This window comes from Manis javanica, chromosome 11, assembly GCF_040802235.1.
Source record: "Manis javanica isolate MJ-LG chromosome 11, MJ_LKY, whole genome shotgun sequence".
NCBI lineage: Eukaryota > Metazoa > Chordata > Mammalia > Pholidota > Manidae > Manis > Manis javanica.
The window spans coordinates 91,408,376-91,425,644 of NC_133166.1; the positions used below are offsets into that span (position 1 = coordinate 91,408,376).

Here is a 17,269-nt window from a genome sequence, read left to right on the forward strand (position 1 = left end):
TTAAATTACAATACTATTCATACTAAAGAGTAGTGTGAGGTATTTTAAAATTGGAGGTTTTCCTTATATGTTCGATACATTAAAGTAATAATCTTCATTTATATCTTTGAAGTAATGAAAAAACAATCCCTGTTTGTAAACTCAAAATTTATATATATTCAAATAATCTTCACTTTCTACTTTCAGAATTTTTTCAATCTCTAGAACTTGTGATCTGCCTTCTTTTTCAACTGTCTTGTAATTTTTTATATCATCAAATGCTTATAGCAGACATACATTCTTCAATGCTTCTTTCCTTGTGTGTTTTTTTAATATATGTTCATTTGTTTTTCTTTTTAAGTAGATTATTCCCATATTTCAAAGTGTAGAACTGTCAGTTGTCAAATTCCAGTTTTTTTCCATGGTGAAATTAGTTATATCAAACACATTTCTGTAGCCTGGGCACCTCAACCTAGGCTTTTTTTTTCCCCCTATTTTTTTTTTTCTGAGTTCTCCAGGATTAATTTATTGTATAATTGGAAGTTTATACTTCTTAATCCTATTCACCTGTTTCACTCATTACTTCCCTCAATTGCCCTCCCTTGTGGTAACCATCAGTCTATTCTATTTGTTTTTTTGTTTGTTCATTTGTTTTGTTTTACTACATTCCACATGTAAGTGAAATCATGATATTTGTCTTTCTTTGTCTGACTTATTTCACCTAGCATAATACCCTCCAGATCCATCCATGTTGTCACAGATGGAAATATTTTATTGTTTCATGGCCAAGTAATATTCCATTGTGTATATGTACCACATCTTTTTTATCCATTCATCTATCAGTGGACGCTTGGATTGCTTCCATATCTTGGCTATTGTAAATAATGCTATAATAAACATAGGAGTGCATATATCTTTTTGAATTAGTGATTTTGTTTTCTTTGGGTAGGTTCCCATGAGTAGAATTACTGGGTCATACAGTATTTCCTAGCTTTCTTTTAAAGCACATTTTTCACCAACATTGGTTGTCATATATTCTAAGAAAAGCTTAATATATTACTTTAGGTAGAATATGATTAGTCTTAATATTTTTACTTAAATATTTAAAATAATATTTCACAAACTTTTTCAAAAATTAACTGTGTATAAGGAAACAAAGTTTAGAAGGAAACATGTTGCAATGTGTAGACTTTTTTCTCTCAAAGAAAAAGGCATATTCATTACTTTAAACAGAATGTGATTTGGCTATGGTATATATAAATCATACCCTGTAACAGGTTAAGAACTAGCTGTGGGTTGTACAACTGATAATAATGTATGTGAAAGTTCTGTAAAAGCATATGTTGTTTCTCTAGTCAGAGTTAGTAAATACCAATTTTCAGTGTTTAAAACTGTCAAATTGTTTTCACTAGTTGTTACATTAGGAGCGGGGGAGTGGTCTACACTAGTAGGGCTCTATCATGGAAATATGACCCTACTGGTGTATCTTTTATGTAGATATCTTTGAAAATATGTTTCAGGAAATCGTACAGCCTTTAAAATGCTGAAGCAAGGGAAAAATACATAAAGTTTAGGTCCTATAGAAAACATTTTCATGGCTTATTAATGTTCTGGTTTCTTGTGTGTTAAAATCTGAACTCTCTCTTTAATTTACAGTATTTGGCCCTGGCTAATTTCTCTTCTAAATAGTTTCCATCCCCATGAAGAGGATCTTTCAAGCACTAATGGTAAGGACCGTCTTAATCTTATGTGGCTGACATTGTTCCCCATCACTAATAATAAAAAACACGTTTTTATTGTTAAGTGTTTGACTTTAAATTCAGTGTATCAGAAGTGAGTCTCAACTTTACACTGAGTAAGTGGATAGAAGTAGAGGTAATATTTTTCCAGTTCTTTCAGCAGCTTATTCTGTGTAGGTACATTCGAATCATAGTGCAGAGAATACAATACCTTCAGATTCTTTCCATCATCTTCTCTTCCTCCTCATTTTTATTTGTAAAAGAAGCTAATGTGATTGTGTGCCTCTTTATCCCCACCAAACCTCCGTCGTAATAAAAGTTGGTCATGGGGATGAAGTTCAGCATGGAGAATATATCAGTGATTCTGGAACATCTTTCTATGTTGACAGAAACTGCACTAGTTGGGATGAGGATTTAATAGTGGTGTGTAACTGTTGAATCGCTGTGTTGTATACCTAAAACCAATATAATACTGAATATCAACCATACTTCCATAAAAATAAATAAATAAATAAATAAAAGAAACTAATGTGAACAACATTGCTCTGTGGAAGTAATACCTTTTTATCAGAGCATTTGGGACATACATACATAAAGAATGGAAGTCATCTATAGTTCTTGCATACAGAGATACTTTGTGTTGTTCACATAATAGTGTATTTTCCTTGGGCCTTTTTTTAACGTGTATATACACACACCTGCATTAAATTGGTATCAGATACAGCTTTGTACCTGCTTTTTAAATTTAATGTTATATTGTTAGAACTTTGCTTTGTCATTTTAAACATGTTGAAAAATGATTTTTACCCGTCTGCATAATAGTCTGTCCTGTGGATATACCATTACTTAATCATTGTCCCTTTTAAAATTTTCTCCATTATAAATAATTCTGCACTCAACAATCTGTAGTTGACTCCTTTCTGAATATTTTTCTTTTATTAGATCAGTGCTGCTCAAGTATTAATTTGCAAATGTATCACCTGGGATGTAAAATGCAGTATATGATTTATTAGGTTTGGGATAGTGCCCAAGATTCTGCATTTCTTACAAACTCCCAGTGTTATTATTGACTACTCTGATAACAAGAAGATAATCTTAACATTGGGATTATCTGAGGCTGTAAATCTGTAAGACTGCTGAAGAAAAGTCCATTGTACCCTCCTCCTCAGAACTGAGTAGTAGCTGAGTATTCATTCAGACAGTATCTCTGGCGCTCAGAGATAGTGTGCAAGTATCAGACAGGTAAGTTATTTTATTAGGATTACTCTAAAGAAGAGCAGAGAACTATGTGCATTAGAGGTAGTTTATTTTTGTAAAAAGATACTCATTTTCTCTGATAAGTGAGCAGCAGTATGCTGTATTTTAATTAAAGTATTTACAAATCTTGAATTCTTCCTAGCTACACCACTTCCAGAGGAGTTTGAGTTACAAGGATTCTTGGCTTTGAGACCTTCTTTCAGGTGGGTGGCAGTAGATTTATTTCTTTGTCAGTGAATGTTGTATTTAAATGAATCGGGCTTGGGTGTAGAAGAATCTTGATCTATTCCAGCTATGTTTTATTTTCATAATAACAACAAATATTGAAAGTTTTTTGATGTGAAATGGATTTGTATATGTCATGCCTTTAAATCCTGGGTAATGCTGATACTGAGTGCTTTAAGAAACACGGAGGAAAAGAGAACTGCTTCTCCCAAGTGACACTTTGTCATTGAATTTTACCTTTTATACTTTTCTTGAAATAAAAGGGTAAGTTTCAAAAATGGGAACCAAAAGTAAACCAAAGGATACTTACTGCTTGACATATAAATCAATAATAATAAAGCATTGTTTTTCCAATCATCCTTTTCTCTTCCTCCTCTTTCAGAGGAATAACTTCTATTCCTTTTCAAGTCTAATGCTTTCGTATGTGCCCTTGATCCCATCCCTTCCTGTATCCCCAAGAACCTTGCTCCATTTGTTTTTCTCTCTGCATTGTATTTCCAGTATCTTTTAATTATTTTAACAAAACGAAAATTTCCTTGTAGCCTGGTAACATTCAGATATGCCTTATTGTTTTTGAAAAGTTAAGTTCACAACCCCACCTTTCTCTGTTGTTGCCCTATCTTTCTCTTCATCATCAGACTTCCTAAAATAGTAGTATGGGCTAACCTTACTAAAACTCTACTCCCAGTCATTTCTCAGCCTACTGCAACTAAACTTTCAGGGCTCTCCTAGCTACCAGATTCCATTAGCTTCTTTGTGGTTTCATCCTATCTAATTTTCTGTAGTGTTGAGTGTGTTAATCCCCTTCCGTTGTGAAACCTTCTTTTTCTTAGCTCTGTGACACCACTCTTCTCCTGCCCTCAACACTCAGCCTCTTTTACTCCTTCTTTTATACTACATGCCTCAGAAGATGAGTGGTCTCCAGTCTTTTTCCCTTGCTTTTTTCTTCCCACTTTCTGCATTCTTCCTGGAGATCAAATCCAGCCCTTTGTTATGAGCTTTCATCTCATGGATAGAAGTCCAAAATTTTCACTGCTGACTTCTTTTGGAGTTTGGACTCAGATTTCTAGCAATCGGATCTGCCTTATGCATTCAGACCTTTAACATGACCAAAAATGAGCTTACATTTTCCATTTTGGTCAGCATAAGAACGATCTTCTTTCTGTTTTTGTCTGTGTGCTATTGTGTGGATAATCTAATTAATCTAATTAATATAATCTAAATTAAGTAATCTAAAAATTGCTTATTTCTGTTAAACTTTCTCACTAAGTGTTTGTAATTCTGTGTTTAAAATTTCAGTTCCACCTTCTCCCATTTATTTCCCTATGATTCAGGCTTTTATCTCCATTTACCTGGAATATAAAAAAGCTTTCTAATCAACCTCCCTGCTTCAAGTCTTTCTCCCACAGTCCATTTCTACCCAGCTTTCACAATGGTATTTTAAAGTATAGGCCTGATGATGTCACATTACTAACAGGAAAACTTCAGTTATCCACCCCAGTTGTTTCAGTATCTTTTTTAACTTGATTTTCAAGTGCTTCAGTTTTCCACCCATATTTTTCTATCACTATCTGTTGCTTAATTTTTCAGCCATATTTTCTGCTGCTTGTACCCTCCTTTTCCCTAATGCATATACCTACTGTTTGTTCACTGTGTCCTATTCCTAAGTAACTGTATTTTTATTGCCTCAAGATTTTATTCATGCTATGCCTAGAACATTCCCTTTTCCTCTTCTGCCCTTCCTATACCAACCTGTAAGCACTTAACAATACCTGTTAAGGTCTATCTCAGATATCACTTCATGAAACCTTTCAGAGCTTATCGAAGGAACTAATTACTATACTCTTTTATTCTTTGCATAGTTCTTATCATAATACTCATCACGTTGAATCACAATTATTTGTTCCTTAAGGTAGGGACTATTTCTCATTTATCTTTATGTCTTCAACATCCAGCCTACTACCTGCAATTCTTAGACATTAAAAAAAAAACGTATACTGAGTTTGAATGTTAATACGCTTTTTGCTCTGTATACTTGATGATATTTACATATTTTTCTGATTCAGATTGGGCCACCTTAAAGTGGACAGATTAATATTATTCATTAGAATAGGCATCTCAGAGACCCTTAGCATTGCCATAGTCATTCCAAGCCAGTTACTTAGAATGCAAGGTAAGTGTTAATGAAAATCTTATTCTTACAGTAAACAGTCTTTCCTAATAAAAGGTTGTGATTTATTTGAGATCTCAATTAGTGAAATATAAGTAAAGATATGTTAATGTAATGAATTTGTATATTGTTTTTTCTGCTTTGTTTCATTGTACTTAAAATCTTTGGAAGTAAAAATTCAAACAAATGCAGTTGATTACATCAAACAGTGAGCCTGTGTGGAAAATCTGAAGCCATTGAAGTTAATTAGGGGAACTTAGTTGCCTGGAAAATATCTTTAGCAGTTTAATTTTCTATAATTTGCTTACATCAATTTTAGGAACTTGGATTTTTCCAAAGGCCACCAGGGTATTACTGGAGACAAAGAGGGTCAGCAACGACAAATACGGCAGCAGCGCTTGATCTCTGTAGGCAAGTGGATCGCTGATAATCAACCAAGGTATTCTTCATCAGATACACACACACACACACACACACACGCACGCACGCATGCACACACACCGCTGTTTTTCAGGCTTGGTATGATGCTGTTGATTTTAAACTCTTAAGTAGAGTGTTGGTAACATAACATCAAACTGTGACTCTTGTGATCATAAGTATACTCCTTATTTAATGTCTTCCCATTACACTGCCTGTTGTAGAGAAATTGGCCTTCTCTTCCTTGTTTATCATGAATTTCTGCTCCAGTTTGTGACCATCTTTGTCAGTCTAACTAAATTGTATGTTCACAGTTGTAGTGATTTGTATTGACAGTGACATGGTGGTCAGTTTCCATCTGGACAGACCAGGACGGTGCTGGTGGTTGGTTAAATACCAAGCAAATGTGGTAGTTGGTGTATCAGAAAGGGCACAGGTTTTAGAGTCAGATGGGTTTGACTTCAGTTTCTAGTTGTGCCATTTTCCTGGGAGTGTGTCCGTAGGATCTCCCAAGTTGACTGTAACCTTTGCATAGCAGTAACTATTTCATATTCATTTTTGTATTTAGGTTGCTGTCATACTGCGAGAACTTAAATGTTTGCATGTTAAGGTGAACTTACTATTTCTGAGCTTCAATTTTCACACCTATAATATAGAAATTATAGATAGCTACTTTAAAGACCTAGCCTTGTGCCTTATACTTAAAACATGCTCAGTAAATGTAACTCTAATTATTAGAAAATATTTAAAGGGCATGGAATGTGTTGTGGTATTAAGTGTGGTAAGAATCTGAATATCTCCATAACTACTTTTTTGTTACCTAAATCCACACTGTTATATCTTGCTGTTTCCAAGTTTTTAGGGCTGGGAATGTATTGACTGTTGGATCCATTCACAGGTCAATTATCATTGGTTTTTGGGTTTATGTTTTTCATATATGGATTTATTTTTACTTTTTTAGGCTGATTCAGTGTGAAAATGAGGTAGGGAAATTATTGTTTAATACAGAAATCCCAGAGTTAATACTGGAAGACCCCAGTGAAGCCAAAGAGAACCTCATTCTGCAAGAAACATCCATGATAGAGTCACTGGCTGCAGACGGGAACCCAGGACTGAAATCAGTGCTGTCTACAGGCCGCAATCTAAGCAACAACTGTGACACAGGAGAGAAACCAGTGGTCACCTTCAAAGAGAACATTAAGCCACGAGAAGTGAACAGAGACCAAGGAAGAAGTTTTCCTCCCAAAGAGGTGAGAAGGGACTATAGCAAAGGAATAACTGTAACTAAGAATGATGGAAAGAAGGACAACAACAAGAGGAAAACAGAAACCAAGAAATGCACCTTAGAAAAGTTACAGGAAACAGGAAAGCAGAATGTGGCAGTGCAGGTAAGCTGTATTTGAACTATAAAGAAGGTAGAGGAAGGCTCACACAAAAGGCAAGATTTTTCATTTTGTTCCTAAAGTCTTGAGAACTGGTTATTGTGGAAGCTTGAATGCATTCTTCAAATGCTGCATAGGAAAGGCCTATAAAGAGCTATAGTAGAAGGTTACTTCGTCAGCTCTTGGGAATTAAAATGTGATAAGAATCTTGACCTAAATTGCCATTTTTCCAGTCCTTTCCAATTTAAGTGGTTTGACATGACCAGTTGCAGAGCTGTCAATTCCACAAAGAATTACATTTTCTTTGGAAGGCGTAATTGCCATCTGTTAATGCTATAGTGGGAAATTTAGGGTCTTCTACAGAACCAAGAGTATATTAAGGCTTTTATAGTTGGTTCCTTTTTTTTGCTTTTATTTCCAGATTCATTATCCACAATTAAAGTACATTCTTGGAAAAAGATGAGGCCCTTTTTCTTCACATTTATACCTGTCCCTGCCAGTAGCATTATATCACCTCAGTGTTCTTCTGGCTCATGGGAATTTGTACAGCAAGAACCCAAGTTTCTTGCTGGGAAAAGATGAAACATTGCTCAGTTACTTGTGACTTTGTTCTTTTTTTTTTAAATTTCTTCTCAGTGAGATACAGATAATTTGATTTCAGTAACAGAAAAGGGTCTTCACTCTCTGCTGGTTTTGTTAATACCAACCTTTATGTTTGAATAAATACCAAAGTGGCCATTTGATTTTATTAACACTCTTTGTCAAAAGTGTTTATAGTAGGAATAGGAACCTTCCTTCCATTATTGAAGGCTGCTTACAAATGAACAGACGTTCAATATCTCTTCCTTAAAGCTCTTTTTTTCAGCGGGGTTGGGAGTGTGGAGAAGGGAGAAATAAAAACAATAGTTCAAGTTAAAGATTAATGACAAGGGGAGGCGGGGTTGGGAGTGTGGAGAAGGGAGAAATAAAAACAATAGTTCAAGTTAAAGATTAATGACAAGGGGAGAAACAGGAAAAAACATGGTAGATATTAAGAAAAGGCAAGGCAAGAGAAAGGGGTGCTGGGGAAAGGCAAGGAGAAAAAGCAAATGAGCTATAAAACCAAAGGACCAGTGTTCTAGGGATAAAGAATCCAGCATTTCCTGCCTGCTTTGCCTCCATTCTCTGTAAATGCTTCCCAACAAAGTCCAGACTGGAAATAAAATCTCCTTTCCAGTCTCTTAGCCTTCTTAAATCTGCTTATGATGATTAAAGAAAGTCTGACAGTAGTCATTGTATCACCACCCCCTGCACCTAAATTTTCTGTAAATGCTACCTATTTTCCCTCATTTTACTCATCTGGAGCAGCACATATGGCATCTACTTCCCCTGATGCCATGTGTAGGATCTTGGGTCCTGTTCTTACTGTTGAAAGTATCTATTTATTCTGAAGGGTGGTGCAGTTGCAGGGTGGAGGGTGGATGCCTAACTTGTGCACTTAAGCTGCTCAAATGAAATTAAACTGAGGGACAAAGTATCTCACCTGTGGGATGATGGTCATTATTAATTCATAATTTATGTATGTTATTTAATGAATCAGAGTATAAAGGGCCCTGGGACCCATAACAGGTGGCTTAACATCATAGGCAAATTTTTTAAACTATTGGCGTCAATGTGTCTCATTTGTAAAATGAGTGATCTCAAGCCTTTACCATATTTAGCATTTTTTTGATTTTATGAAAGCAAAATATATAAGTAAAACTAAGCCTTTAATATCTTTTATTGGTAATTAAACTTTTTATTTTTCCCATTTTTAATTTAGGTGAATTTAAATATCTTCAGCATATATTCTTGTTTGACATGCTGGAGTTTTAAGTATTTCCTTAGAGAAGGTTCTTCTTTTTGACACATGTGATGAATTTCTGATTGTTACAGTTTTGTTTCTGTTGATCATAGGTAAAATCTCAGACAGAACTAAGAAAGACTCCAGTGTCTGAAGCCAGAAAAACACCTGTCACTCAAACCCCAAGTCAAGCAAGTAGCTCCCAGTTCATCCCCATTCATCACCCTGGAGCTTTCCCTCCTCTTCCCAGCCGGCCAGGTAAATTTATGTTTTATAGTTTCTTCTACTTAACCCCATCTGTGTAGTAGTTTCTATTCACTGAGTAACTTACACTCTATTGGAGTGACATTACTAAAGCATAATGTTAAAAGGTAAAAGGAAATTCTTTTTTTCCTAATGTTTATGAAATTATGTTTGAGCCATTCCTCTGTAATTTATATATAAGTGTATGTTTGTTGCCATGAACCACTGTCTTACCTCTAAACATGGCATTTAAGGAACCACTTCTTTCCTGATAGAAGTAGTAGCCAGTATTCTGAATTTTAATTCTTCAAATCAAGTTAAAGATGACACTTGATCAGTCTCACTTGATGATTGATCTCTGCATTTTATAATTTATTAGAAGACCTACATCCCACCCCACCTTAAAATGACTTATTTTTGCCTTTCTTTTGCTAAGTTTCTTTAGAACTAAAGCTATGTTCTTCTATTTTGAAGGGTTCCCGCCCCCAACATATGTTATCCCCCCTCCTGTGGCATTTTCTATGGGCTCAGGTTACACCTTCCCAGCTGGTGTTTCTGTCCCAGGAACCTTTCTTCAGCCTACAGCTCACTCTCCAGCAGGAAACCAGGTGCAAGCTGGGAAACAGTCCCACATTCCTTATAGCCAGCAACGGCCCTCTGGACCAGGGCCAATGAACCAGGGACCTCAACAACCACAGCCACCTTCCCAGCAACCCCTCACATCTTTACCAGCTCAGCCAACAGCACAGACAACAAGCCAGTTGCAGGTTCAAGCTCTAGCTCAGCAACAGTCCCCTACGAAAGCTGTGCCGGCTTTGGGGAAAAGCCCTCCTCACCACTCTGGATTCCAGCAGGTAAGTTACAGTTGTATGCGCTGTCCAGCTGAGTCAGGAGAGAGAGGAGGGCTGAAATTATTCTGTGTTTGATTTATTAAAAATACTAATTAAGCTTTCAGATACTTGCATAGATTTGTAATGATTTGGGGAATACAAGAATATTCTTGCTATTGATGAAAGTTCAAATATTTTTACTCTTGTGAAAATGATAGATCTTACTACCATTCTTTGCTGGTACTACTACTCAGCTTTTTATGGAAAAAAGATTTTCTGTGAATAATTCTCTCCTTTTTGAACATAAACTACAGTAAGGAAACAGAATCATAATCTTGATGAGTGTTAAGAGAAATATAACACCAATCTTAAATACTATATCCTTGAAATAAGAAGAGGAAACACACAAACACACATTCATGAAACCTCCTAAGTAATTGAATTGAAAGAGAATATGAAATTCAGTGCACATGATCTGTTCCCAGAAAGCTCCAGGTATTAAACATCCTTGAGGATAAAAGAAACTGCTGCATTGCCTAGAGTTTTCTTGGTTGTAGAGCTTTGTTGATTATAAAATCTCTCAAGTTCATTTTGATCCCTGAGTATTGAGTATAAGCAACATTGCATTTTATCCTCATCTTGATGACAGGCATCTCTTTTTTTAGTATCAACAGGCAGATGCCTCCAAACAACTGTGGAATCCCCCTCAGGTTCAAGGCCCATTAGGGAAAATCATGCCTGTGAAACAGCCCTACTACCTTCAGACCCAAGACCCCATAAAACTGTTTGAGCCGTCATTGCAACCCCCTGTAATGCAGCAGCAGCCGCTAGAGAAAAAAATGAAGCCTTTTCCCATGGAGCCATATAACCATAATCCCTCAGAAGTCAAGGTCCCAGAATTCTACTGGGATTCTTCCTACAGCATGGCCGATAACAGAGCCGTAATGGCACAGCAGGCAAATCCGGACCGCAGGGGCAAACGGCCACCCGGAGTCTTCCGTCCAGAGCAGGATCCTGTGCCCAGAATGCCATTTGAGGTATGTGCTCTTTACTGTCACCAAGCACATTGGAGATAGGTCTGGAGCTCCATATCTTTTGAATTTCTCAAGTAGATGTTTATTATAAAGGTCACTGTCATTCATTCATGCTACAGAATGCTGCCGAGTAATGGGTACAGCTCTGGTTTTCCTCTTCACAATTGCATAGTACGTTTGGTTTGGGGGAAATGAAGAATTCTGTTACTGAATTTGAACTGTGATGGTCTGGCAGAGAAATCATGCAGAAATCTCTCTAACAGCATGTTAGAGAATTCTGAAACAAAGGTTCTCTCAGTTGGGCTGAATCATGTAAGTTTAAAAATAGGTTTACTGCATATTTAAACAAATTGCTTTTTGAGAGGAACAAAGTCAGCCAGTTGTCTGTGATGGTGGGGTTCCCCTTCCTTGCCCTTTATTCATGAGAAACAGGTGTGTGTTTGTAACTTAAAAAGAGCTGTTTCTCTCAGCACACGACATGCTAACCACTTTGCTCTGTCGCATTGTTTTACTCACTAGCCACATTAACCTTTTACATTCTGCTTTGTGTTTGTCAGTACTTTTGCTTCTTTCTGTTGTCTTGATCTTTCTCTACCACTGTCCTTACGTACTTTGCTTTTTTTTCAGAGCCTTTTCCTCTTTGCATAATACTGTCGGGCTGTTAATTACTTCCTTCTTGACTTTCATTGCTTCTGTCCCCTTAATCATGCTACTCACTCCTCTGTGCTTTTGTCGTCCCTTATTGCATCTCATTGTGATCCTTTCTGTCACTAGGACCCCAAAGGCTCCCCTCTGCTTCCTCCGGACCTGTTAAAGAGTCTGGCTGCCTTGGAGGAAGAGGAAGAGCTGATTTTTTCTAACCCTCCTGATCTTTACCCAGCTCTACTGGGGCCTCTCGCCTCTCTTCCTGGACGAAGCCTCTTTGTATGTATTTGACATAATTCTTCCTGCTCTAACCCCAGTTTCTCTTCTGAGTTTTTATAGTACTTGGAGTAGATGATTTTTTCTTTTTGGGGCCTGCCTTCTTTATAGAACTGTAAAACTTTTTTCTTCATTGCCCAAACTGCCTTCAAATGGTAGAACATTCTTGACTCCATAGTTCCCCCCAGATCTCAGAGTTGTAGCTTTGTTGTATGTGTCGTCTAGAAAGCATCCTGTGGGGCTGGTCACACACAGGATGTGGTCATGGCAAATTGACTGACTTTTTAGGTGGCATTTCCTTCTGGACCCAGGACTTTCAGGTGTCATTTAATCTTACTTAAGAGCAGTAAGATTTTTCCTTATATACTCAGAATATGAAATGAGTTATGTCCTAGAATTTTTACTGATGTTACTGAACAGTATATGGCTCTTTTCTGTTTGTTTAACTAAGTGCCCTCATCTAAATTCAGAACTGGATTCAGAAACAGAATGAGTGAAAAAGAGGGTTCCATTTATAAATATTGTTGGAGTGCCATGAATGAGTGAATATAGAGATAAACAACTAGGATGACATAAAATAAAATCTTAAGAATTAGTATCTTTTAAAAAGAATCTTCTAAAACCCAGTCTGCATTTCCAAGTATGTCACTCTGTATTCTTGTCAAAGTTTGTATTTTACTAAGGTGGGGGGTGGGGGTATATAAAAAATATAGGAAGAGAATGTAGCTATCAGGTTTTCCCTCCCTTCATTCCATACTAATAAAACATAAAACAACCCTGAGTTTTATTTTCTTGCTGTTCCTTATAAACACAGAGTAGAAAAACAACAAGATTAAAATGCATTGATTTTAGTATAGGAGAAATAAAAGCTTATTTCTGTCAGGACAGAAGCTGCTGCCCCTGGCAGTTGAAGTTCTCTTAAGAATTTGCCTGGGTAAGTGTACATAGAGACCTCCCACATTTCCCCCCCCAAAAGTTAGCAGAAATAAAAGATGTCCTAGAAACTTAAACAGTAGCAGTGCAGTGACAGCATCTAGGGGCTATGCAAGCCCAGCTGCCAAACTGTCGCCTCTGTGTTTGCCTTTCTTGCTGCTTTTCTGCTGGTGTGGCTTTGAGGGACTGAGCATGCCTCTCTGTCCACTTGTTCCCTGATCCCTTAGCTCCTGTTGGGTTTGCCCCTTCGTTGGAAATGAAACTGATGGTGGAACAATTGGAGGCAGGGGCGGGCAGACTTTTTTACTGTGTGGGGATTTTTGTTCATGTTTAAAAAAAAACCTTGAATGTAATGCTTCCTACATTTAACAGTGTTAATGATATGAATGTGTGTGAGAGTGCCTTGCAAGTAGCAGATGTTTATAAATGCTTTGTTGACCAACTATTCATGACAGTGATCATCAGAGATGTAGCTTTTTTTTTCCTAATAACTTTCTTAGGGGCCAGTATGACTTCAGCAACTATGTTAATATATACCACAGATAAAGCTGCATAGGAACCATGTTAACCAGACCAGTTGTCAAGTACATTTGAAAGGCTTTTTTTTTTAATCACTAATGTCAGTGTTTTAGAAATATGGGGAGAAAACAGTGCCAGGTCAGTTCAACATCTTGTTTTGAGAGTATTTTAACAGCAACTGTTGACCAGGGGGTTTCCGAGGTTTGTGCCTAGTAATTGTTCAGAACTGCCATTTTCCAGGACCTGGTCCCTGCCAGGAGGATCCCTGCCACATTAGAGGTACTGATGAGGGAGGGTTCTGTAGGACTTGCCTGTAGCAGTGGGTGCTTAGCTGCTGTCATGGCAGTAACAGATTTGAATTCACATCTTCTAAGCCTTACATTATACACAGTGGGTAAGTACAGGTTTGCTTAAGTTACAGTCTCTTTCTTTGGTTGTGTAGTATCTTTAAGATTAATATTAAGAAAGTGGAAGACCTAACTTAACTACCTTTTTTTTCGGGACTGTGAAGAAATCCTTGTTGGAGAAGCCCTCAGAGCTCATGTCACATTCATCTTCTTTCCTGTCCCTCACCGGCTTCTCTCTTAATCAGGTGGGTAAACAGTGAAGAGTCCTGCTTTGTGCTTTTATTGTAGGCTAGTATTTTCTTTCCCCTTCTGTTTCAGTGTCTGTTTTTCTTACTCCTTTTCTTCTCTATATATTGGCTGGTATCTTCCAGGTAATTTATTTTACCTTCTGCCTCTGATTGGGGTACACCAGGGACTTGTATAAGGCTGAACCCTTTAACTTCTCATCAATATTGAAATCCTAAGGGCTCTGTTGCTCAACCAAATAAATTATTCATATTTTTAAACCTGGGTGGTATACATAGAGCAAAATAAAGGGTTAAAGAAAATAAAGGGAAAATGATTTAACAGGAAAACTGAAAGAAACAAGTAAAAGCCTTCAAAAGGCTTTTTGTCTTGCTAGGAAAAGCTTAAGGCCTATTAAGCATCCATGAATGTGAACACTGCATTTTCTTAAATCTCTTTCCTTACAGTGAGATTATGACTCGGTTGTCATTGTCTTTCAGGAAAGATACCCAAATAACAGTGTGTTCAATGAGGTATATGGGAAAAACCTAACAACCAGCTCCACGGCAGAACTGAATCCCCCCGTGGCTCCCCAGGAGACGTCACTGTACTCCCTTTTTGAAGGGACTCCGTGGTCTCCATCACTTCCTGCCAGTTCAGGTATTGATAAGTCTTTAAATGGTAAATCTTGCATTTTCTATACACTCAAATTGATGACTTCAGAGTTAGTATGCTTTTGTAATTGTGAATATGTTTGTTTTTTGTTTTGTTTTAGGTAACTTCTGAAAGAAAATAGAAAAAAATCTGATGAGCTGGTTCACATAGTAAATGCCACTAAAAAAGCTTTTTTACATCCTCAGTAACCAGCAGAGTTGTAAGGGAGAAAACTGGTTCTCAAGGTTTCCCAGCTGTTCTTTAGTTTGTAGATACTTTTTAAAATAGAGATTTTTTTTTATCCCTGCCTGATTTAATGGTAACTCTTAAAGTTAGACAATTCTATTTCTGATAGAGAAGACCATTTAGATACTTAATCTGAATCAGGCATGCCAAAATAGTGGATGCACTTGACAAAATTGTGTGTTTATTTTTGCTTTTTTGTCTTCCTTTGTTGGTTTTGTTTTATTTTGTTTTAAGGCAAGGAGTGTGCCTTAGATATATGTGCAATAAGCAGACTAGTGCATCTGGTCATCCCTTTGGGGGTCCTTATTTTGTCTTTCCCCCAAAGGCAAACAACTGTGGTTATTTTTAGTAGATTTAAGTAGTCAGATCTACTGGAGATGTTATTAGTTCTTGGTATGTTTGTGAAACATCTATTTGAAGCCCAATGTTGTTACTATTTAATAGATCATTCAACACCAGCCAGCCAGTCTCCTCATTCCTCTAACCCAAGCAGCCTGCCAAGCTCCCCTCCAACACACAACCATAATTCTGTTCCATTCTCCAATTTTGGACCCATTGGGACTCCAGATAGCAGGGATAGGAGAACTGCAGATCGATGGAAAACTGATAAGCCAGGTGAGAGGCGGACTTCATTGCCCAGCAAAAGTGAAATCACTTACCACATCCTTCCTTGGTTTTTGCCTTTGGCAATGATAGAACATCTTTTTAAATTCTTGTCTCTTCATCCCTTAGCCATGGGTGGGTTTGGCATTGATTATCTCTCGGCAACATCAGCCTCTGAGAGCAGTTGGCATCAGGCCAGCACTCCAAGTGGCACCTGGACAGGCCACGGCCCCTCCATGGAGGATTCCTCTGCTGTTCTCATGGAGAGCCTAAAGGTAAGTGGACTTTAGGAACAAAACCACAAGAGATGTCTCTTTTATTCATAAGAACAGTGAGGCCCTTAGAATTGATTGAGTGGTAGCACATATCTAGCAGTCCTAGAAACATGGTCTAGGATTCTTGAATGGGACTTTTTTTTTTAATTTGTAAATTCACCAGTGACAAAGCAGTTCATAGGGACAGAAAGACAAAGGTTTTAAATTGCATTTCTAAGGTTAAGAAAATCCTGATTCATCTTTGGATGTTTAAACCTTTTTTGAACAAGTAAAAGAAGGGTATCTAATTTTAGAAAAGTTTGTTTGCTTAAAACCCTATAGCAAATACCCTGTGGTCCCACGTGGAGCTGAGTTTCAGTAAAAAGACTTTATATAAAACATACTTTACCTTTTCCCGTTTAAAATAATCTAAATGGGAGCTCAGTGGTCTTGAAGACAGTCTTTTTGACAATGGTCTTGAAGACAATGACTTTTTCTAATAACTGGTTTTTTTTTAAGGGGTTGGGGCTATTAGGACATATATGCCTTTATATTGGACTGGGATTGAAAAACGTATCCCTTTCTGACAGTCAGGCATTTGATCTGAGCTGACAAGCTCTGGGCTGTTTTTCAGTCTATCTGGTCCAGTTCCATGATGCATCCTGGACCTTCCGCTCTGGAGCAGCTGTTAATGCAGCAGAAGCAGAAACAGCAGCGGGGACAAGGCACCATGAATCCTCCACACTGAGGCCAAAGTGGCAACCCTGGGAATGAAGGCTCCATAAACCATGGCATGTTGGGTTTGCAGGACTGGCCCACACAGTCCCCTGCAGGTGGCAGCCCTCTTTTCTGTTTCTTGCTGTCGAGAGGGTGTAAGTGTTCCACCAGCCCACTGAGTGTGCACGAAACGTCCGCAGTGCAACAAAAAGAGAAAACCATCAGAAACTCTCCACCCCCGCAGGGTCTCCTGGAGGGAGAGGGAAACTGCTGTTTGTCTCACTCAGATATCACCACCTCTCACCTTCTCCATTGTGCATGTTCCCAGCCACATGGGAGGTGAAAGCTGAGAAGGGGAGGCAGATGGGAGAAGCCAATGGGAACTTCTCAGTGCTTTTTTTCCTCTTTGGGGAATAAAATGGGGAACCCATTAATGATTGCTTTGCTGACTGAGAATGTAGTTGAAATTTTCCTAAACATCTTTTATTGTTGTTTCGACTCTCAGTAGTAAAATATCACACTGAATTCTTCCATACACAGGTGTGCTGCTTCTAGTCAGTGTGTAGAAAGGAAAGCCCTGTTCCCTGTTCCTGTGAGAGGTTAGTGGCAACAGGATGGAGAAGTCGACCTCTTAAGCCCATGGCGAGTGTTCCATACGGGAGAGTGCAAGTCCTCAACTTGGCACTCAGAAGGTTCTGGTAGGCCCTCCTCTGGCCTGGAGACTCCAGCAGGAAATGCCCTTCACTCTGTAG

The 17,269-nt window shown here is 37.8% G+C and overlaps 1 protein-coding gene across 6 annotated transcripts in view; it reads left to right on the forward strand.

Moving 5' to 3' along the window:
* SMG7 (SMG7 nonsense mediated mRNA decay factor) overlaps positions 1-16,951 on the forward strand; it is a 79,102-nt gene extending 62,151 nt beyond the window's left edge. For 2 of the 6 annotated variants that reach the window (XM_073216877.1, XM_017655674.3), the window contains 13 exons: positions 1,636-1,706; positions 3,118-3,178; positions 5,690-5,809; positions 6,749-7,175; positions 9,105-9,249; positions 9,709-10,088; positions 10,730-11,101; positions 11,873-12,022; positions 13,983-14,063; positions 14,544-14,703; positions 15,388-15,558; positions 15,676-15,821; positions 16,435-16,951. In XM_073216877.1, the coding sequence (XP_073072978.1) occupies positions 1,636-1,706; positions 3,118-3,178; positions 5,690-5,809; positions 6,749-7,175; positions 9,105-9,249; positions 9,709-10,088; positions 10,730-11,101; positions 11,873-12,022; positions 13,983-14,063; positions 14,544-14,703; positions 15,388-15,558; positions 15,676-15,821; positions 16,435-16,548 (2,398 nt within the window). In that variant the 3' untranslated portion in view covers positions 16,549-16,951. The other 4 variants (XM_073216878.1, XM_073216879.1, XM_073216880.1 and 1 more) reach the window with 4 other exon arrangements.
* The last annotated feature ends 318 nt before the right edge of the window (positions 16,952-17,269 follow it).